The following is a 24342-nucleotide window of genomic DNA, read 5'->3' on the forward strand; positions in this document are numbered from 1 at the left end:
GTGGAAGTTTCCCCCCACAGAGGGACAAAAGGACCCCTGATGATCCTCTAATCGCCTGAGCCAAGGTGTGAAACTGGGCGTGGGTCCCAATCAGCCAGAGTTTCGGGTGTGTTCATTGTGAAACCTGGCCCCACCTTATCATGCAAATTCCTGAGATCAGATGGCCCAGGATGTGAGTGGGCGTTAAGGCGTCTGGGAAGGGATCTCAAAACTGGATTATAGATGGCAGAGAGTTGGTGTCATAAACCCCCGCCTCTGTTCAAAGATGGTCGCTCACAGTGGACATAGATGGCTTCTTTCACTCCTCTTTCAAACCATCTGTCCTCTCTGTCCAAAATGTGAACATTGGCATCCTCGAAAGAGTGTCCTTTATCCTTAAGATGCAGATGGACAGCTGAGTCTTGTCCTGTGGAGGTGGCTCTTCTGTGTTGTGCCATGCGCTTGTGAAGTGGCTGTTTGGTCTCTCCAATGTAGAGATCTGGGCATTCCTCGCTGCACTGTACAGCATACACCACATTGTTAAGTCTGTGTTTTGGCGTTTTGTCTTTCGGGTGAACCAGTTTTTGTCTGAGCGTGTTGCTGGGTCTGAAAAGCACCGGGATGTCATGCTTGGAGAAAACTCTCCTGAGTTTTTCTGATACACCGGCTACATAGGGGATGACAATGTTGTTGTAACAATGTGGTGTATGCTGTACAGTGCAGCGAGGAATGCCCAGACCTCTACATTGGAGAGACCAAACAGCCATTTCACAAGCGCATGGCACAACACAGAAGAGCCACCTCCACAGGACAAGACTCAGCTGTCCATCTGCATCTTAAGGATAAAGGACACTCTTTCGAGGATGCCAATGTTCACATTTTGGACAGAGAGGACAGATGGTTTGAAAGAGGAGTGAAAGAAACCATCTATGTCCACTGTGAGCGACCATCTTTGAACAGAGGCGGGGGTTTACGACACCAACTCTCTGCCATCTATAATCCAGTTTTGAGATCCCTTCCCAGACGCCTTAACGCCCACTCACATCCTGGGCCATCTGATCTCAGGAATTCGCATGATAAGGTGGGGCCAGGTTTCACAATGAACACACCCGAAACTCTGGCTGATTGGGACCCACACCCAGTTTCACACCTTGGCTCAGTGGATTAGAGGATCATCAGGGGGTCCTTTTGTCCCTCTGTGGGGGGAAACTCCCACTAGGTTTATATCTGGGACTCTCCACCATTTGACCTTAGAACTGAAGAAGCTTCTCGGATGAGAGGTGAAACGTCTTCAAGTAACTTAAAGAAGTCCAGACGCTTTTCTTTGCAAGCTCCTTTGACTACGATGACCTGGATGACTGAGAACCTTCACAGACATATTAATCTAACACTACAATAGAATCATCACATCTGTGCTGGAAAAGGGTGCATCTCTAATTTAAGTATATCAAACAAATGCTAAAAAAAAAAATTGAGGTGAAGGATTGGACCATAATTTGCACAAATGTAGTATCATGCACGCTGCAGCTGTTTTTCAGTTTTACAGAGGTGAATCATAGGGACGAAGAATCTAGCCCTCTAGCAGGCTGGGGTGTGTGCCATTGTTGGTGTGCCTTTTTTTTACATACAGAACAGTAATTCTGCCCAGCGAAATTGTCAGACGGTCCCTAACTCGGGTAGGCAGAGTAGTTGATGCTGAATCGCCGAGCAGCAGCAGCTCGCACTCAGTCCGTCGCTGCAGTCCAACAGAGCGACCGGTTATCAACATCCTCTCCGCGGAGCTGTAACGCTATGTGGGTCTGAGCTGATGGTCAGCGGTTCAGCCACGGCACGACACCACGGTGTTTCATTTGTGGACATGAGGACACCTGCTACAGCGACTCCTTTCAAAACGTGGACCGGGAATCCCGACAGGCATCGATTTTCGACGAGCATATGAGAAAGGTGGTGATGCAGCAGAGTGGCTTCCACACAAGAGACCGCCTCTGTCAATTCGCAGCCAGCCAGCTAGCTAGTGCTAGCCTTGTAGCCAAATAGCTAGCACCTGGGCAGGCTGAGGGTTTTAAAGCTCTGTCTTTACAACCTCCGGGGTAGCTCAAATGTCAACGGACCGAAACGCGTATGTCGGGCTATTTGTATTTATTGTGTGGGTTTCCCCCTGAGCGTTGACAGGAACTTTATTTTCCTTTTTTCTTTCCATTGCTAGCCAGTATTAGCCGGGTAAGTTAGCGCATTTGCTTGTTAGCTAGCGTTTTGTATTGGCTAATCACCTCACACAGGCTGGCACTGTCACAGAATGAACTTGGTATTCTGCGTGGAGACGCAGCTCCATACCAACATGATGGAAAAGTACAGGAAAAACAGGGCTCTGTTAACACTGTCTAGCGCCAACCCCGCAGGCTTTAGTACGAATAGCAATGTTTGTCTTTAAAGGGGTACTTGCTTCATTTCCATCCATCCTTTACATTCGCACTTGGAGCAGCTGCTGAGCCGAATGAGACATTTGCCCCACGTCTTCTTTCCACATCTGCCGGCACGAGGGAATAAAACCCTTATCTTTTCCAGTATAGCCCACGGGTGTTTAATAGGTGGGTTGATATTCAGATGTAGTACAGCACAGAAAACAGGCATGCAATGTACTTAGAAAGCGCGGCTTACTCCCTTTTTTTGGCTAGAGTTTGGAACACAACTGTGCATTGTGTGTTACTTTTGTGCTTTTTATCATGATACATGTGTGGTAGCAAGAAATACACCACTGCAATAAGATGAAACTGTAGAAAGAAAGCTGTGCTCACTCTGCGGTGGCACTAAAGCCAGTATGCGTAAAGGACACTTGATCGAACAGATACTACACAAACTCTTGATACCTTAAGCCTCTTGGAAAATCTATCATTTTTCTCATGGCCAAAGGATTAAGTCTTTTGTGTGTGTTTGTGGAAAGAGAAAGAGAGTGAGAGACTATTTTCCAGATGACATGTTGTTAAAATCACCATAGCAAGCCAAAAGGATTGTTTATTACTCTAATATATCAGCTCTTGCTTGATATAAGACATGCCATTTACTTGAGCTGTCACTTTGCTTTTGATTGTAATTCAGAGCTGTTTGGCTCAGAAGCCTGTCAGGGAGAGTGCATGGTGAGAGGATACTAGTGGTTACAAAAGACATGCTGCCAAGGTGGAGAAATGACAACTGAAGGAAAGACTATAAAGGACATCAACTCGTCTATCCTGCCAGTGCATAGAGAGCATTGACTATCTAAAAAAAATGGTAAAAAATGAAGGAAGGAAAAGGCAAGGTTTTTCTACAGTGGTGTTTAGTCTGTTAAATATGCTCTCATTTGATTTTTTTTGTCTCCTAACTGAATGCCTCTGTGTACTTTTTTTCAGAACTATCATGGCCATGTTCCTGCTGACAAGTCACCCTGTTACTGAGGGATCTCTGCCTCTTTTGGTTTCTGGACCTACCAAAGCAGGGATGAGATAATAAAGTTAACTAGTCGGTGCATGCCGCTACAGCAACCCGTGGCACCTGTGAAACCCACCTTACCCCATCCCTAGTAAAGTCAATTTCAAACGGTCAAAAGATGACAACGCCGGCTCTACTACCGCTGTCGGGCCGCAGGATACCCACTCTGTCGCCGGGTGCCTCCTCCTTCCCGCACCATAGGGCCACGTTGAGGCTCTCTGAGAAGTTCATCCTCCTCCTCATCCTCAGTGCCTTCATCACCTTATGCTTTGGGGCCTTCTTTTTCCTCCCAGATAATTCCAAGCACAAGCGCTTTGACCTGGGCTTGGAGGATGTGCTTATCCCTCATATTGACACACCCAAGGAGGGCAAGCACGCCTCAGGACAGGTGATCATACATGGACAGGGAGGACACGATGAGCACAGACACAGGTAAGGGCCCACAGATGTATTGTTAAGTGTAGAAAAGAAAGAGCTAGCGTGTCTTCATTTAAATAAGTATATGTATATATATATATATATATATATATATATATTCTGTGTGTATTTGACAGTGAATAAGGAGATCAGAAACAACTGGTTTTCTTACATATTAGTAAGTACTTAGTTTATCTTTGGTTCTTTACATAGCTTATGTCATTCAAACAGGTGTCTTGACACGTTTTTTCAAACAATCTGACGCCTCTGGATGTGTGTTACTGTTTGCCAAGTGATACACGTCAGCACAAATGCTCCTTTCATTTTGTTCCGTATTCCTTTGCACAGCTGAGTGTGCTCTGTGCTCTCTCGCCCTTTGTTTCTCCACTAGGTCTAATGGTTTTAGTTCTTTAACAGCAGGCATTTTATCACCTTGGCCTGAGTTTTGCTGTTTTGTCCCGCAGGCAGACATTGTTGAACTTGATGATCTAGAACACACAGGCTGTTTGAAAAGCCTTAGTGACTGCTTAAACAGGCTTGGAAATTAGTGTCAGCAGTGAGCTACATACTGGTCACTTTGGGCTTCAGTGTTGACATTTATCATTTGTTCTGTCCAGCTATCGTTCTGAGGCGCTTTCTCCCTCCTAAATCAGGGTCAGTGTTTGGTATCTCTAATAGTGTTGTGCCTTTTGGAATGCAGTGCTCTGCACAAGGTTCATGTGCATCTATCAAATGATATCTCAACTGACTCTGGAACACTGACAGAAACATTTACTTTTTTTAAAATCAGTATTTAAATGATAGAAAAGAAACTAAACCTTGTATTTACCTAATTTGTACTGCTGTGTTCATTTCAGAGCAGTGTGAGTGCCTCTGCTGCATTCATTTCTAGTCACGCCAGGTTCTCTCATAATTTCTCTCTGTTACCAGGCTGCAATCTGTGGGTTTCACTGTGTACGTGTACATATGAGGTGGGAAGGGTGGAGTAGAACACGTAGTGCAACACCAGAAGTGAAGATGGAGTTAGTCAGGTTAATGACAAGTGGTTTTCCAAGTGTTTCCCAACAAGTGTTCATCCAACTAACATGGAAAAACACCATAGAACACTAAATGTATGTAGATCTCATGGCAGGCTTGATCTCATGAGAGTACTAGCATTTCTTCTGCTGAGTTCCAGCTAAATTACCCAACAAGCACAGCTGTGATCCTCCTTTACTGAATAACATGCTAAAATGGACAGAAAACACAAGCTAGTGAAAATGCACAGATTCATTTTTAACATGCTGTTTCAAAATTACACTACACCGAACAACTGTCTAACAGTTGTAGGCAGTTTCCACTGCACATGCTGCAACGGTGCATTTTCACTGTTTCAATCAAAGTGGCTACACCGTGCGTAAGATTAGTGTGTAAGAAGTGGGAATATGCTGCGGAGATCTATTTAGCAATCACAAAATCAGACCGGTCTGAGGAATTGACACCAAAATCCAGTTAACAGCCAGTAGATAGTGACAGTTCCACAGTGCTGTGCTGTTTTCAAAAGCTAAAAACACAACAGAACCCATGAAATAAATCCTCAAGTCTTGTTTTCCTGTTAACTAACATAATCTTAAGTAGAACGTGCTCTTCAGGTGTATCTACTAACAAGCTCTGCTACACACATGTTCCACAAACATTACTGTGCTTTCAGTGTAGCCAAAGAACTAACAGTAGTTATTGTCCTTCTATTGGAGTGGTCTTTCGCTGGCATAACTCATTCACGTATGAATCATTCAAGCACATGCATATTATTTTGCAGCCACAAAATATTTATGACATGCATGAGTGCCAAAGGGCAGGTGAGAAGAACAATTTCATAGAAAAGGTCATCTGCAAGCTAGTAACGGACGTCATTAGTTTATCTGAAATCTTGGCAGGGTATTACCAAGCAGTTTCTCCCACAGTTTCAACGTTGCATTTTGCCTCCTTATTCCCTGTGATGCCCGTTCATATTTTCATTCTGAAAGCCTTTCTTTCAATGCTGCCTGCTTGAAATAACGTAATTGCTGTTGTCCAACGACTCAGACAAACAGAAGAGGCAGTGCTGGGCTCAAATGGTGCTGCGTATTATCAAGTTTTTTTTGTTTTTTTTAAATGTCGAGGTGGGAAACTTGGAGTTATTCTTGCTTCACCATAAGTGGCAGTCATGTTTTGCTTCAAATACTTCTACTCTACTCGTCACTGAGGTCTTCTCGACTCTACTCCTATATTTCATTTCTGGGCACGTCCAAAACAAAATGGTCCCCAGGATGTTCCTGGGGACTAATTTACAAGTCATTTGAACGAGACAGGAAAAAAAATCAGACTAGTTAACTAGTGTAAAAGGCAGAAGATGCTGGGCGCAATCTAACAGACAAGGATAAACACTGACCTTAGAATAGCTGTGTATGAATTTAGGAGTCATTTGAGACCATTAACGGATTCCTCAACATTCAAATCTTGTTATGAATGTTGGTGAAATGTGCAGCACTTTGTGCCGTGTGTACCGCTGGGGCCACACAGTGTCAGATTAGTTTGATAAATGTTTGCTAGCAGCAGTAGCCTCTTTCATGGCAGGCTAGCATCCACGTCTGTGCATAATGTGGTTACAAATTACTTGGACCACTTCAGTGTGGTTATATGCCAGTTTTCTCTCACACAGCCAACATACAAAAGTTCATTTTCTTCATCAATGTACTGCAGAGCTGTGGTGTTTCACGCAGCTGTCATCTTCTTACTTTCAATCTGTTTCATTTCAAGTTCCCTCACAGAGAGCGAGGGGGTCTCAGGCATTTGTCAGGGCTGCAGCACTAGTTGGTCTCAGGTGGCGTTGTAACATCTTTGAACCAACAGGTAACTTAGTAAAACAACAATAATAGATTTAACCGACTAGTATTTCTGGTGCCTACTAGCAAGAGTAGCAGTGTATAAATGTCTTGTTGACCGTGCACATGCCTAGTGTGAACGCAGTTAGTCTTGTGAACTGTGTCACTATAAAGCTGGAACATGGGAGTTTTACATATAATTAAACGTGCGTTACATTTAGGCCTTTCCTAATTTGAACTAGTAGATGGATAGTTCAAATTTCATCACCTTGGAGTATGTTATACATATCAGTATGTTTTAGTAAATCAGAATTTGAAATCTGATGTCTGCTTAAACACTTCCTCACTGGTGTGTCGAACTGGATGAATTTTAAATCAGCTGCGAGCGATTGGTTTTCCAGAGCTACAGAGGAACGTGACGTAGCATCAGACACACACAGCAGTATACTAACTGAGGTTATCGTCATGGGGGATAAACTTAGCTTCTGAGAAAGTCAGATAGAAAAAGAAACTTGACATTCGCAGGAAGAATTATAGCCTTCAAAAAATGGATTGATATGCATTACAAGGGCTCGGCAACATTGCTTTAAACTTCCATGCTGCAGGCTTGAAATAAATCCCATTCAACGTACTCTTCATGTTTTGGGTAAGCTGTTTAAATGAGATTCCAGTAGGTTCAGTGTGCAGTCACAGATGGCAGAAGGCATTTCTTCTTCTTCTTAATGAACTGAATACTTTTTTTTATATTTCTTTATTTTTTTATAGCCTTTTTCAGCTTTGTATTCAGATTCATGGATTTTTAATTGCTTAGTGAGCAACTCCTTGGAATTAATAACATGGCTGTGAGCGGGGGGGAAAAAAGCTACACAGTTATGAGCATCTTCACTGCCGTCCATTTTCAAGGATATACCAAGGACAGAAAAAATATAAATACGTTGCTTCACATTTGACGGAAATTAAGAGGAGTATATGAAATGTGATTAAAATACAGCCACTGAGATGTCACTGTGTTTTACAGAGGAAAAGTAATCGTAACCTTCCTGTCTGGAAATTAGTTTTATGCAAATTCAAAGTCAGGAATATGTGCTCCGTGTATTTTAACCTTACACAAGCATTCATGTGAGGTGTTTTTATCCTCTCCACCCCTTCTTATAACAGCTTATTGAAATCTGTTCAGTTTGCTTGTTGGTATAGCTGCCTCAGCTGTTCTTAAAGTGGTTATTGTGTGCTCCAGAGGACTCTGGGTTCAAACAGCCTCAGGAAAATGAGGTGTGCTAGCATTTAAAGAGACCCGCAGGAACCCAAACACGCTCATAATAATTTCACCTTTGCTTTATTCGGCCGCAGAAACCCCCACAGAACCAGTTCTTTGTTCACGAGCTCAACCTGTTAATAGTCCTGTAAAGCTTATGAGGGAGAAAAGGTTATTAATCTATGCTGGTATCCAGCCATTGAATTTTTGGAGAAACGAAATGTAACGGGGAAGAGGTATGTGTAGCCTTGCTCACATGGTGCCGGACTGAACATTGAGTGTTGGTTTTTGTAAACACCCAGGAGGAGTTGCGCTGCTTCCAGGGTTTCCCTTGGTTTCTGTGGGCTTATTCAAAAAGAAGTTAACTTTTAGTTTACTTGATGTTTTTCGCTTTGGTAGTTACATAGCATGACCAGTAGGTGGGTTTGCAGGTTAAATTGGTTTATCTGGACCCTTATGTGACTGATGAGCAATGACATGCCTGAGTTTATTGTAGAGACATAAGAAGAACTTGTTAAGCTTCTAACATTTTGAAAATAAAAACAGCCCATAATAAAATAACCCACTTAAGAGTTGAAAGTTGCCCTGTTGCTGTAAATACGTGTCACTGAATATAATGCAAGGCATCGTAACCTTCCTGTCTGCAAGGCATTATTTTCTGGTCAAGCATCTGTATTTTGGCTAGTATGATGCTTCGGTGATTATTTAGCATCTTTCAGCATAATTTTGAGTTTTCTACCTGAACAGTAGAGGGTGTTTCTCTGCTGAGGTTTTCAGATCAGCACTGAAATAGTTGGCTTTTAAAACTGAAGATATTTTAGATCTTCCACCCATTATCTTATTAAAACTATGCTGAAGACAAGTAACAAGATGCTTAACAGACATTAAAGAATGGAGTTGTTAGATTGGTGGAACATTCAAGGAAGTTCTTTGCATTTCTGTTCTGACTTATACCATGGCTGCTTATTATATTGGCTTATTATATTGATGCCATAATACCTGAGAATTAAATCTTTCGCCTTATGTAAAGATCCTTTTGGTAAATAGACATTTAAAATCAGAATGGATGTTTACAAGTTTAAGTCTTAGGCTTTGCTGTTTGAATGCTCGGCTATAAAGCCCAGTTGAGCTCAACATACTGTGAGGCCAGTAATGATCCTGCCTTGGGTTTGTTCTGTTCTGGCTCAAACAACATAGGACTAGCCAGGTGCAGCACTGTAATCTGTAAAAGGGGCAAGAGGGCATGTTGGCAGAAGCAGTGACATTTTATCAGCTACAGTAGAAATGTAGAAGTCAGAGAAAAATGATCCTTATTCTAACCCTTTATGATCACATATACAGACATCCTGGTTGGTATTTAGTGTTGACTGGATGGATAGTGGTTTTAGGTATTACAAGACAAATTTAAAATGTGTTTGGACTTTAAAGAGGTGGTTGAATAACAAAGCAGACTGAAAATATTGCAGAAGGGATCAAGAAACTGTGATGACATTTTAGATGAAACCATTTATAATGAAAAATAATGAATTGTCATTTTGTGCCTTATTGTTTTGTTGTTGTTGTTTTTTAGTTATTATTATTATTATTATTATTATTATTATTACATATGATCAGTTTAAACCTTATTGGCCATCCCAATCCAACAAATCTATTCATTTATTCTTGGTGTGAGTAATAATATAATTGTGTTGTCCTGGTTTGGACATGAACATTCATACTGGATACTTGCCAGGGTGTCCAGTGGGGTTTGACAGAAATGCCATCTGCCACCAATTTTAACCTCTATTTGGCTGTGGTCTTCTCCTTTTTAGTGACATTTATGAGGAAAAATGTTTATAATGTGTATCTATATTTTCTTAGAGCAACACATTTTCTTTCAACTGGACAAAAAGGCATCTTTTTATATTATAATGAAGATTTGAATTCTGCCTGGTCCATCCAGGCCTCCTGTAGTTTGGGAATTACCGAAGTCAATACTGCAATAACCTGTCCTCTGAATGATTATTTGCCTTTATTGTCCGGTAAATATCAGATCATCTATCAGTAGCTCCTTCTGTGGTTCAGTGAACCTGCCTCGGCATCCACATGCATTTTGGCACCTTCCTGTCTTTTTCCATAAAGTGTTATATAAAAACTAATAAAAAGGGCTTGTGTCTGGAGGTATTAGGTGCACCATCTGTGTAGACTATTTCAATCTCCCTCTCCCGCAGTGGAAGATGTCATTTCTTTACTAATCTCACATCATGAGTGTCATATCCCCATGTCACCAAACACGGTTGCAAGAAAAAGTTTCTGTACACTTTGGAATTATTGGGTTTTAAGATTTAATTTCTCTTAAATTGTGATGTAATCTTCACCTTCAAGTCTCAAATATAGACAGATGCAGTCAGACTGAATTCATAACACACTAATAGGGCACACTTCAAAACACTGATAAAATTATGCGACCTTGTTATGTGAATTTAGTAACTCACAGAACCTTCTGCAACACTTCTGGACCACTCCTTACAAAACTTACAAAACTTTATTATTAATATTACCGATTGAACAGCATTTTCAAACAATCGAAAAGCATCTCAGTTGGGTTAAATGGTATATCCAAAACATGAACTTTATTTTTTGTCCAATCATACCATTATTGTTGATGTCATTTTGTGCTTTGGATCATTGTACATTGCACCAAAGCTTTCCAGTTTATTAAATTTTGGACTGCTGCTTTGACATTCTGCTTTAAAATGTCTTCATACAGCTATGACCTGTTCATTTCTTTTTCTCAATGATTTTAAAATGTACTGGTCATGACATAACAAATCACCCACAAACCATGATGCTCCCTTCACCATGCTTTAGAGTTGGGTAACTGGGTGGGCTGAGGCCATTTGATCAAATTCGGTCCAGAAAAGGCTGTAGCTTGTTTAATTTAGTTTCTGAAAAGATAGGTTAAATAAAAATTTTTTACCTCAAAATCTGTAAATAATAAGGCTAAATGATGCTAAGAGGTTGGATACCCATATTAACAAAAGGTATTGAGATTACATTTTTTGCTATAATCGGCAGGCCTATTGGCAAGGATATTAAAAAACAAACAAAACAAAAATTATTTACAAAATGCAGAAGAGTCTTTGTACATTTCAGATGTATTGCCTTAAATCTTTAATATAAAGTATTTTTTTTCCATAGAGGACAGAAAACCAGTGGTTACAACGGCTGTAGAAGTTCCTGCAGGTGTTTGGCTCTTCTTCACCTCATTTAAGAGGTCAAATTGTTCTCTTCCTGTGATCTTTGCAGGACTCCGACCCCTGAGGAGAGCAGTGTGCCTGCTGATTTTCCTTTGTTTCCACAGTTTGTCTTATTGTGGCTTTATAAACACCTCATTGGTCAACTGTCATTCATTCCCTGTCAGCTTCATCCTCTTTTGTTTTGTTTTATTTTTCTGTTTTGGACTACAATTTACAATGTTCCTTTTTCAGTGAATAATCCCTTAAGGACATCAGGAAAGAGTTTATTAAAGTCACAGAGCAAAGGGAGCTGATGGTCATTTTCCCATAAACTTCTATACTGGAAGTCTCTTTTGCAGCCAGCAGAAGTAAAATGTAAGGTATTTCCTTATTAGATTCTGGAACTGGAAGCATTGTCTGTTCTTGTGCACTGTCTGAAATGATCAGGCTTTGTGAATAACCAAACTTTGTAGAAACAGGAGTACGTGCCTTCAACCTCAGAATCCCCACTTGTATCACTGAAGCTAACTTTCAGTGAAGTTGTACTTTCTGGAGTCAGGATTGTTTATTGATTAGAGTAAATACTTTTATTATACAACTACAATTATTAGTATATTATAGGTACATAAACCTTTTCATGCAACTGAAGCTAAAAGCAAAGTTCAGAATGATTTGTATTAGATCAGCGGTCTCCAACCCCCGGGCCTCGGACCGGTACCGGTCCGTGAGTCGTTTGGTACCAGGCCGCGAGAGTTGAGGTTTAGGTGTGAAATGTATAGTTTTCAGGGTTTTTATCGGTTTTCAGCGTTATTTTGTTATCGTTTACTCGGTTTTCCTGGGTCTTTTCACGTGTGTTATGAATAAATCTTCTTTTTTTCGGTACCGGTACTAGTAGGGATGGGTACTGGTTCTGACATAAACGGTAGTAACCAGATCGAAAAGCAGCGCACATTTTGGTGCTTTATTTCGGTGCTTTTTTTTCCTGAGCTGTGATACACTTCTAGCCAATCATTTTACGTTTCCGAGGATAGTAGGCGGGGTCAGGTACGTACGTTCTTTTAGAGCAGAGCTACAGATTAAAAATGCCCAAGGCGAAGCGGTCAAAAGTCTGGCTGTACTTCACAGCAAAAGATGCAAACTCAGCAGCCTGCAACAAGTGCTTTAAGCTGATACTGTGATACTGTCAAAGGAGGTAGCACCTCGAATCCGATGAAACACCTGGCGACGCATAGCGTTTGTTTTTTTTTTAAAAGCCGAGAAATGCGCCGTATTTGATAGCTTGCTGCGAGACCTCACACCGAGCACATCTACTGCGGGTGTGGTGTCTGTTATCGGACCCAGAGTTAGCAACATCCCCAAAAACACGAAGAGGAGAGTCCTGGCCCCTAGCCCTGCCAGTGTAGCAGAAATGATGAGGATGATGATGCAGCAGCAGCCGTTCTTCTCTGCGTGAGTAGCTTAATGTTGTTCGTGTGTAATTTACGTTGAGTAGGCTACCCACGTTATTACATTAATGCATGTAAGGTGAACTAGCAAACATCATCATAGGTACATGCGGCTGTCTTCTTGTTTGATGGCAGATACTCCCTTCACCCTGGCCAAAAAGGCTAAAATGACCAAAGAAAAAGAGGGAAACGGCTAAACATGAGAGGTATCGGATAAAACCTAAACGATACCCATCCCTAGGTACTAGTTTTATTTTGTTGTATTTATCCGCGACACCTTAAAGGCTGGTCCATGAAAATATTGTCGGGCATAAACCGGTCCGTGGCGCAAAAAAGGTTGGGGACCGCTGCTCTTAATTGTTGTGACACTTGTTCGAAATGCAGAGAGGTGCGCTGGATTTGCCACACAGAGCAGCGCGAGAGTAAAGCACGAGGGAGAGGCTAATAATCGGCTCAGTCATTTTAAATGATCGTTGAAAGCCCAGATCGTAATCGTGATTAAAATTCGATTAATTGAGCAGCCCTAGTGTTATGCATCAGTTTCTGTTTCAATTCTTCAAATGAAATAGTACAACAATACAAGTACAACACAAGTAGTTTAATTTTGAACAGTGTTATGAGACAAGTGAGTTTATGATTCAGACACACCTGTAAGTAGCAAAATCTACAGGTACAACCTTTTTGTACTGCATCCCTCCAATGGATTTTAGTCATGTGACCACTAGTACCTTGGTTTTGCTACTTATTACATTGCCAGTTATTGTTAGTGTTGCAGGGCCGTAACTTTGCTTTTGCACTATGATAGGGCCATAAATCAACATAGCAGCGCAGCAGATCATATTTAAGGTCCAAGCCAACATAGGAGCACCTTTATTTATCACATTTAGTGTGATATCATTCCTGTGTCTTCATGTTTAATTTCCCTGTCAGCTGCAAAGTAAATCTCTGTAGTTTTATTTATTAATTTTTCTTGTGTTTGTGTGTATGTGTGCGTGTGTTTATGCCTGGTGATAATCAAGGCGTGCTTGTTTGTATTTGCAGGCCCACCTATCACAGAAGCTCGTGAAACCATCCGTACTGTTTAGTGGATTTAACAGGGGTGAAGCTATTTAATAGTGGCTTCTGTTGTTCAGAGCTAAAAGGAAAGCAAAGTACCTTGCCAAGACAAAATGGGTTTTTTACGCGTCAGCAAACAATGTAGAACAGTTATAAAAGTTAGATCTAAAGCAAGTCGATGGGGCTTCAAGTTTTGAAGCTAAAAATGGATCTATAATGGCCTTAAGCCTTTAACAACAGTGTAATTTTCCAATATTTTGATTGCTTTAAGAAGTCTAACAACCGTAGCTGAATGATGGTCAGAAATTCAGCTGCAAACGGCCCTGCTTGTTTTGCAAATAGATGAAAGAATTGATTTTGTTTTGGCCTATCAGTTATGTTAGAAGCTGTTATATATGGTTAGAGCAGCTGCTAATTCTGCCTTTCTGTCTAAAATTATAGTTGTCAAAAAAAATGTCTCTCAGATACTATGTAAGCTGATGATAGCCACTTAAAACATTAGAAATTACGTGATAGTCACAACCCCAGCCTTAAGGGGTCACAGGCTAGTGTACTCCTAGTGCTATCTCAAGTCCAGACAATTGGAAGGTTTCTGTCAGGAAGTACATCTTTCTAATCTTTATTTTTTTTTTAAAGTCATTTGTTGGCCTCATTGTGGTCCCCCCCCAGGTGTTGGTATTAAGCTTTAACTCTAGTATTATTTAGTATACTGTAAACCAGTATATTAGGGTGTGAGTACCCTCTTGACTGTTTTCTCAGTCTAAGTGTGGTTGTGGTGTGTACTGCCTTTTTTAAAAGTAATGATCACTGCAGTAGCATTTGCCTTGCAGCCAGTATATTTGATTTCCAGTAACTCCAACATGCTCTCAAATTCCAGCTTGCTAGATTCAACATTTTCAAATACATTGACAATGTTTAATTTCCCTTATATAAAAAAAACTGTTGGTGCATATAAGATGAAATTAAAAATTAAAGTTACAATTAAATAACTGAATGTCTGAATTGTTTTACAGTATCAAATGTGCCTTCAAGAAAGTCAAGAAAATACTTTAAACCCATACACCCGTCTGCTTACAGGTTCTTGTTACTATTCCCCTTTAATGTTTTCACGCTGTTGCTTTCAGAATAGATTTCAAAACATGCAGAATACTTTATCAAATGTAAGTCCATCCTTGAGATCCATGTTGACGAATGCTGATGCCAAATGATTTGTCTGTTGTCCATAGATTTCATCTGCTAGTTGTATTAAGAAGTGACTAGACTGCAGAAATACAATGGACTTCCATCAAACATGACACTGTTGCTTTGGAAAAGGAAAACAGTCAGACTTGCTTAGTGTAAATTACATTTTCTGTCTTTGTTTCTTTTTTTAATTTTCCATTTTTCATATCATCGTAATGGTATTTTGTTTGTAGACGACAGCTGCAGCCCTTCAGATTGACTGAAGTGTAAAGTCTGGGTGTGTGAAACAGAGATTTCAGGCCTTGTTTCTGTATTGTTTGTTAAACCAGTTTTTCCATATAACTTTTTAGCAATACGTGCCAAAAACACAGCGTGTGGTTTCTTTGTGTAGTATCCCTTAAGTTAACAGGAGGAGCAAGTCGGTGAATACATGCATTTACTCACCGGCATAGGTTGAGTATTAAGAAATATGAAATAAATGGTTAGTCATATTAAAATGATTCCATCACGTATCACTCAATTGCAGTAACAAATGAGATGATTTTGCACTGTATTATTTATTTTATCTGGTGTTCAAAATGTCTGAATCCATAAACTTTGAACCTTTTATGTATTTTGTAATATTTAATAGTAATTTCTGAATGGAAAAAACAAGGCGTTTTTCTTGCTAAATTGAGCTTTTGATTTAAGCCTCATATTGGCAAGAGTAAGTCATACAAGGTGCATTTAAAAAAATGCACCTTTTAATAAATCAAAACAGAGGAATTCAGGAGAAGTAAGAAGTGTGTTTTAAGTTGGGGCTGAATGTCTCTTAGCTAACGGTAGACTGTTATACACCCCACATGGATGTTTATATGATTATTCTGTAATAACAGCATGGCATTAGCCTTTACGTGTGTGTGTGTCTCTGAATCACACACCAGGTAAAATTGATTTATAGTCTGACTGATACAGTCTAGTTGACTCACAAATGACAATTCTCTCTTCACCACCTCTGTTAGTGGCATTTTCAATGGATTGCATTTATATAGCGCTTTTCGAGAACCTCAAAGCGCTGTACAATTCCACTATTCATTCACTCTCACATTCACACACTGGTGGAGGCAAGCTACAGTTGTAGCCACAGCTGCCCTGGGGCAGGCTGACAGAAGCGAGGCTGCCATATCGCGGCATCGGCCCCTCTGGCCATCACCAGTAGGCGGTAGGTGAAGTGTCTTGCCCAAGGACACAACGACCAAGACTGTCCGAGTCGGGGCTCGAACCAGCAACCTTCCGGTTACAAGACGAACTGCCAACTCTTTGAGCCACGATCGTCCCATTTTCAACATTTCTTTAAGTGATACAGATAGTGTATGGGCTAGATTTTTTTTTTTTTCTTCTGTTTTTTTTTTTTCGACCAGTTTCTACATTTCTTGGTGGCTCTCATGTAGCCGATGCTGCACAAAGTCAACATGATAACAACGACATTTGATCACTAACAGGCAGTTCAACTGTTGATGGCTCTGTTCTAGATTTTTCCTGGAATAACTCCCAGACTGAATCTGGGAAATCACTGGAAATTAGCAGCAAGCCATCATCTTTGATAAGTGTGTGCATCCAGTGTAACTGCATGGCTCCCTACGTTAAGAAACGGGCTGCTTTACAAAGGGTGGATTAGGTGTCCTCTTAGAAAATCTCCGTATGGCAAGTATAGATCTGTGTGTGAGTGTACTTCTGGAGCTGGTTAGGTAAAAATGATAAATTTAATTATAAGCTTTTGGTTTTGAGTTTTGAATGTGTTTTTAAAAAAATGGAGAAAATGGGGGGGGTTGATGCCTAAAGACAGACTGGCGATTATTGCTGTTATTAATTGCAGCTCAGCATCACAGTGGGGCAGTGATTACTAGGGGTGGGAATTGATAAGAATCTATTTGGATTAAATTATCAATATCACTTATCAGTTCGATTTGGTATCGATTCTCACTGGCTCCGCTTTGAGAGTCATCGCTGAGTGAGGGAATCAAAGACATTACTTACTGCTAATTGATTGCATGATGTGTGGTCAAATGTTTGTGCATGTTGGAGGTCTTTCCAGATATTTCTTTGATGTGATCAGTGTTAATTGCTCAAAATAATTCAAGAGCTGCATTACTTCTTGGTAGGGGTGGGGGAAAAATCGATACTGTGTAGTATCGTGATATTTTGTTTGCTAATAATGTATCGATACAGGGACAGCAGAAATCGATATTTTGTTACAAAAAAGTTTTTGTGGGCTCTGACTTCAGAGCCTGTTGATCAGCTCCTTTTTCTGAGCAAGAATCCTGACATTCCTTCACTGTCAAAATGTGTTTAACTTTTTTTTTGGGCAGCAATAAACATGACAGTTAACTTATTTTAATTTAAGACATGTTTTATTTTAATTAAGTTTAAAACTTTTTTATTTAATGTAAAATTATATTTTGTTTTCATTTACTTTCAAATTCTTCAGTTGCTGAAGGGGCTGCATAGTTTTCACAAATTGCATAGTTCAGAATAGCTATAATTGTACCAGATGGTTGCATTCAGTTAAGTTGGACTAGACTGTAATACAAACCGTTCAGTTTGTCAACAATAAAACGGACTGAAACGAGAGAAAGACTGAGTGCGAGACTTTGACATTAGATAAAATGAATATTGATAAAGTTTACCTTTATGTACAGAATCTGAATATCGCAAAATATTTTAAAAAATTGCAATAATATCGTATCGTGCATTAAGTATTGTGATAATATCGTATTGTGGGATGTATGGTGATTCCCACCTCTACTTCTTGGGTCAGTTCCCCATCAATGGATATCAATTCAAGTTTGTTCTTAAATTACATTATTCGTGTGTCTTTTAATGATGTATTATAATGATTTACAAGTCTTCTCACCCCCGCCCCCTTAAAAAAACAAAACAAAACAACATCAATAAAAAGTTATATATATATATATATATATATAGTGGCAGTCAGACGTTGTGTTATTTTCCAGTGCTTGAAAGCCATCCCAAAGGTACAGCTTCTATTAAAAACATGTCTTTGACTTTGATCAGCAAGATCTTTAATGCAGTATTTATCACTGGGCAAGTATCACTGGTTCCAATAGCATCTTAATAATGCAGACACACTTTTCGTTCCCCAACTTCTTAGCTGCGCTGATATGTTTGTGGCCAGTGGACCTACATTTATGTCCTAACAGGGGAACTCTGCTACAGGTGCCGTCTTTCTTTTTGAATTAAAGGAGAGTTTGCAGTGACGAGTCAGATAGCTTCTAGGTTATCTGTTGCTGTGACATGAAAAGTTCTGCCTTCCTCCAGTAAACGTGGTACAAAAGCCTAAAATTTCCAGGCATCTGGGCTAAAGCTGGAGTGGCCATTTTAATGTTGTGGACATTATGTTGTAGTGATATAACTTAAACCTGTGCAGATAAGTTGTAATCTGACATATAGACTTCACATGGTTGGGCCTCATGAGTACAAGAATGGCCCATCAAGTACATTTGTGGACTTATTTTAGCCTTTAAAAAAAGAGAGAGAAGGAGAAGAGCGGTGTCTGTTAATTTGATTGTGAATGTTTCTTGTCACCTTTATTATAAAAGTTCAATCAGTGCTAATAACTAGCCCTGCCCATCTCATGTTAATTTTCCTGCCAGTTAATTTTCCTTTTGGCCAAGTTGCTGTTGTAGCTGTCCATTCAGCCGCTTTCTCAGTGTCTCTTCACACTCTCACATAGTCCCCCATTTTGGACTTAAACTGCTGACGGTAGTCCTCATTCCTCTCTGGAGAACTGTTGGGAGGAGCAGGATAGCCAGTCTTAAGGAGCACCCACATAGGAAGAGAGTAGCAGCAGTGTAACGATACGATACCACAGAGTGTCAGTGAAATTTTATACCTGTAGTGATGACGCAAGCGATAATGGGGTGGGTGGGTGCTGACGTAACTTTGAGGCTTTTTAATAATTCATTAAAGAAATCCTCCTGTTGTGAACACACACTAGTATACTTCCTTTTCCCAAACACAGATAGAATCCAAGTCGTTGGGAAAGCTATAGTTAGTAGCTGTTTGAGGTTGGTGTTTGTTTCTGGTTGTCAGTCTGTTGTGAATCCCCCCGCGAAATAATATTGTGTACCCACAAGATAAAGTCTGGATTGCTTACTGTATATTATGAGTCTAGACAGACCATAATATAAGCTACAACTTGACTAATGGGCAGGAGTATGCAACTGCAGGGAGGCATTTCTAGTTTATCCCTAATCTATACAGAAGTCATCGTTTTTGCACTGTCATTTCCCGAGACTCAGCAGAAGATCGCAAACACTCATCAATCATGCATGCATACCTTCCTGAAAAGAAATTAGGAGTTTAGTAATTTATTATTTATTTTTCCTCCTGTAACAGTTCAAAAAACAGCTTTAGTTTTTCTTTGTTAAAGAGTATGTTAACAGTGTGGGTTTTCACTGCTGTGACGCAGCAAACTGTAATGTGAACTCCTGACTTATAATTTCACCGTGTGTGTGTGAAAGAGATGTAGAAATGTCTTCTTGCAGTATCATTTACTCTTTGAAGCCACTCTGTGATCGCTCGGAGGCAATGCAACCGAGGGAGACCTTTTCAGATTTCTGAAAGTTATTGCGGATGTTGAAAGGCGTAACGGGAGAAAGCAAGCTGTTATGAATCACTACTCTGGGTAAAATTACTTTTCAGGACGAGGTACCTCTACTATAAATACCAATCTGCATGGATAGCAGCTTGGTATTTGTCTAAAGTGATGACTTTTACACATTGTTATTGATGTGTAGCATGAATAATATAATTTAAGAACAAACTTGAATTGATATCCACTGATGGGGAACAGACCCAAGAAGTAATACAGCTGTTGAGATGCATTGGTGTGCTGGTTGCTGTAGTTGCATGGTAACTTGTAAGTGAATGGAGGAAGTACTTTGGAATGAAAGGGGGACAAAATGTTAAAGTAGTGCTGAAAATAGGTAATTAAAATAAGAAAAAGTTAGATGAAGTGTTGTCTTTGTTGCCAAGGAATGCCAGTGGAGTGTGCCTAACTCTGTCTCACATTTATTGTCACTTTGGAGTGTGGCAGTGGTGACAAGCCCTCTTGAAAGACAAAAGAAAGACACTTGTTTGAATTGTTTTTCATGAGTGCAGCACAGCAGGTTAGTAAAGAGAGAGGAGGGGGAAAAAAACCCAAAATACAAAAGTACGTAAAGAGGGAGAATGAGTCCTTGTAGTTGTGGCCATGTTTACTACAAAGCTTCTCACCAAGTCCAATTCTTGCCAAACACTGGAGTGGCAGCCCTGTTCCACAATCCTTGTCAGTTTCAGCAATGCGATCAAAGTGGGATCACTTTATGCCAAATTAAGATTTGGCACTCAGGTTTCCAAAGGCTTGAATTTCAAAAAGACCGTTCTGAATTAAAATGTGATTTTAGCCCCCCCCCCCCCCCCAAAAAAAAAAACCCCTGCAAAACTCAGCTTGCTGTATCAAAACCGTACCAGCTTGATAATAATGTGCTGTGCCCTGTAACAGAGCTCCCGGATTTATGATCTGCCTCGGGATGGGGAATGTAATCTCTGCTCTAAAGGTGATTTCTGAGTCAGTGCAGATTTGCTGGAAAACCTTGATATTGTCCTAAATTTGGACAGAACCAGGAGCAATAAGGGAGCTTAGACCCCTCCTTTTTTATTTTTAACTTCTATTTTTTTTTTAAACTAGCACAGAGTCTTATAAGGGTTTGAAGTTGCATGGAAATTAGAAACATCTTTTTGTTTGTGCAGCGTGTATTTTTACAGCACGAAGAAGACCAAGGGAAAAATGGAGGCTGTAGCTGTTCCATAGCAGACCAATAATAAAATTAATTTGGCTCCCATTTTCTCTTACTGTAATGCTACTTTCAGATTGTCCTGATTTCATTTTATTATCATCTCTACCTTTTAGTGCACTGTAAACAGAATGACAGTAATGCAACACCATTTATCTGTTATTGTTGACAAAATTGCTGTTGTGCATTCGTTTTTACAGGAAAAATAAGAGTCCATGTTTTCAAAGGCTTGGTGATTGAACTTTGCATCACTTGCATCATCACACTTTTTCACACCAAAGAAGTCCGTGTCTCACAGGGCTCATGCAACCATTTGTAGTGTTTGCTTCCTGTGCAGCTGAGGTGGAGACGGGGACCTGTGTTTCATATAGCGATATGAGTCAGACAGACACAATGCAGGTCATCAAAGGTAGAGCTAGAGCGCCCAGGTGTTCACCTGATGCAGTTACTATCAAGAATACATCATAACTGCGCAGACATTTATGGGAGGGAGGGAGTTATGCAGAAATAAGACGACGAGAGAAAGGAGAATAAGAACATGCATTCAGGCAGATAAATGCCATAGCACGAACGTAACTGAACACTAATTGATACAACACTTGACACGGGGGAGGAAAATGAGGAGGATGGAAAAAAGGCTAGGATAGTCAAAGATGGCTGATATGAGCAAGAGCAGCAGAAAGAGAATATGAATATATTTAAGGAAATAAAGGCTGTGTGCGTGTGTGTGTGTGCTCACATGTTTGCAGCTGAGAGATTGTAGCTATTGTGATATGGTTGTTAGGGCAGAGAGAGAATTTGAAGAGTAAGAGAGGGAGAGGATGCTATTACAAACCCACAGTTAAGCTTAGGATAGCAGTTACATATACAGCCTCCATTTGAGCCAAGTGGGTCATGGGAAAAACCAGGACAAGTAAAGTGTGTATGTATGTTTATGTTGAAGGAAAACTGGGGAGAAACAAAAATTCAGCTGCCGTACCACAAGCTCCCAACAGCTGTCTCTCAGGTAGAAGTGTCATTTGAAGCTCACAGGCACTGTTCCCATGAGGACTCTGGTGTAGTAATACTTGAAAAGAAGTGTGTTCTCTATACTCTTGCGTCCAAGATGGACAAATGCTTTACTGGAGAAATGAAGAGATTCTTGACTTGAATTGCCCACACAAAGTGTTAACTTTGATCTAAGCCCACTGTTACTGTTTGTCCCGTGTAGGATGTGTTCAGTGGCAGGGATTCAGTCAAGCCTTTCCCTTGGATGGAGTAAAGCTTGGAAAACTACTTGCAGAGTTATAAAAATGCAGGGTTAAGGAAGCTGAAGTAACTATTTGAAATTCCTTCGGTCCGGACTTGTCTTAGTGCTGCTAATTGGATGCACTTTTCTATTCAGGGTGCATATCATGTGAAATGACTGCATATTATAAGATATGTGTTCTGAGTCGGTGTATCGCTTTAAGACTTTTTCTGCTTTTAAGTGAGCTCCTTGGTGAATGGCAAAAACGGATTTAGGTCTACTCCTATACACCCAGAGCAGATATTTGTTGGGTTAATACAAAAGGGAAACTAGAGGTTATTTGTTTGACTTACCTGGAAGTTGGTTGAAGTGAAATATCATATAATTTCTTCTTTTGAAACTTTCTGTCTGTAGATATGTGTGCACCTCTAGCTACCAGGGCATCTCAACATTTTTAAAAACATCCCTCCCCAAAACTGCTTCCTATTCATCTTCTCTCCTTTGATGAATAGATATGACTCTTAATATGTGCAGATGGCACTGACACCATTCTCTGTGCACACAGGAGACTGATGCAGATGAGTGACTAGCTTAGCTACTATTGTGGAATCTCTGATCTCTAGCAGCCAGCAGTTGATTTAGATTTTCCTTGGGTTGTCAGGTAGCTAACACCTATGTGAACAGAAGGGGGGCTTGTTAGATTGAATTATTCATCAGAGGCCTCGGCTCTGGTGTCTTTGTGATCCTCTGGGAGCACATTAGTGCATGTATCTTAGTAAGGCCAACATTTTGACAGGACTGTATTAACTGTAGATGCATGAAAATACTTTTGGTAAACTAGGTTAACTTTTTTGCAAAAAGGCCAGGAGGGAATGGTCACTTATTGACTTTATAAAGACTATTTCAGAAGTATTTCTTTTATGCTTATAGCGATGGGTGACAATTAAAAGGAAAAAACAGAACCATTGGTTTGGCTCAGCGTGACCCTTTAGAGGCATGGGTCCCTACAAATCAAAATAAAGTTGTTCTGAGTGATTACTTTTTATGATTTGAAATATTTCTATCCTGATGGGTGTGGTCTATTCCAGAACGACAGTATACCCTATCTGTAGAAAATGTCACTTCCCTGCTTTCATTGTAACAGACTGGCGACCTGTCCAGGATGTACTCCACCTCTCACCCTATGGCAGCTGAAATAGGCTCCAGCCCCTCTGCTATCCTGAATTTGATAAGTGGAAGAGGAGCGATGGATGGATAGATGGCACATCATATTCTCTTCTTTTCATGCTGTCTTATTTACAAGGGACTATGAAAACGTGATTAGCTCTGTGTTTGGTCTGGCAAAATGTGAGTGAGAACTCATTACTCATTGTCAGGTGACCTCTATAAGTCACATGATACGGAGACAAGGTCTCACACTGGTTTCACCCTAAACCTGTGTTGGTAATGACACATACCGCTTTTCCTTACTATGGCTTATATGATGTGGCACATGGTTAATAGTGGGTCAACGCTCACTTGGGTTTAAATTAGTGCTGTCAGCGTTAATCTTGTTAAAGTGACATTAACGCCATAACCGCATTAACGCGGCAAATCTCCATTAGCAAGGTAGTGCGGATCGCCCCGTGCGTGGGGCTGCACGGCGCTAACGCGTTAACAAGCTACCCGCTCTAATGAGTTAACTCGCTAACGGAGATTTGCTGTGTTAATGCGGTTATGGCGTTAATGTCACTTTAACGAGATTAACGTAATTTTAACGAGATTAACGCTGACAGCACTAGTTTAAATAGCTTAAACTCTCCACCATTTGGTTTCAGAACTTAACAATTAGAGACTAAGGATGAGAGGTGAAACATCTTTAAAAAAAAATAAAGATGTTCTGTGGCCTCCTTTCCCAAGCTCCTTAGTCTACCATGACCTGGATGACTGAGAACCTACACAAAGACCTTGTCTAAAAGAAATCAGGCAAGGTTTCACAACAAGGAATAAAGGTGATCGTACCAAATGTTGAATTTCAAGAATGTTAAAATTCTAAAAACTCACAATACTTTGCACATTACTGTACAGTCTCATTTAACTTTTTTATTGTAATAAAAAAGACTCATTTGATTCTCTGATTAACACAGGGCTCCCTGACTTTACTATATGGTCTATGGAAAGCTGACATAGTTTACCTAAGTGGAATCATGTATTGTTAGTGGAGTTGTGTGATAGTGCAGTTGTGCACACTCAGTGCTTTCTTTAGTTGTTTTTTCTCTAGCAATACAGAACTAGGCTTTCCAGGCAGTTGAACTTCCTGTGTGCTTTATTTGATATCTAATGCAGTGCAATATTTTTTATCAGTGATGTGTGTGGCACTAAAGGTGGAGCCTTCAGTTTCTGCACAGTGATTACTGAAGAGTTATCTGTGCTGCAGTCTC

General features: G+C 40.2%; 1 protein-coding gene across 4 annotated transcripts in view; it reads left to right on the plus strand.

The window, feature by feature from the left end:
* The first annotated feature begins 1572 nt into the window (after positions 1-1572).
* man1a2 (mannosidase, alpha, class 1A, member 2) overlaps positions 1573-24342 on the plus strand; it is a 144362-nt gene continuing 121592 nt past the window's right edge. The window contains exons 1-3 of one of the 4 annotated variants that reach the window (XM_026145362.1): positions 1932-2098; positions 3076-3246; positions 3366-3876. In XM_026145362.1, the coding sequence (XP_026001147.1) occupies positions 3563-3876 (314 nt within the window). In that variant the 5' untranslated portion in view covers positions 1932-2098; positions 3076-3246; positions 3366-3562. The other 3 variants (XM_026145360.1, XM_026145363.1, XM_026145361.1) reach the window with 3 other exon arrangements.

This window comes from Astatotilapia calliptera, chromosome 16 (genome assembly GCF_900246225.1).
Source record: "Astatotilapia calliptera chromosome 16, fAstCal1.2, whole genome shotgun sequence".
NCBI lineage: Eukaryota > Metazoa > Chordata > Actinopteri > Cichliformes > Cichlidae > Astatotilapia > Astatotilapia calliptera.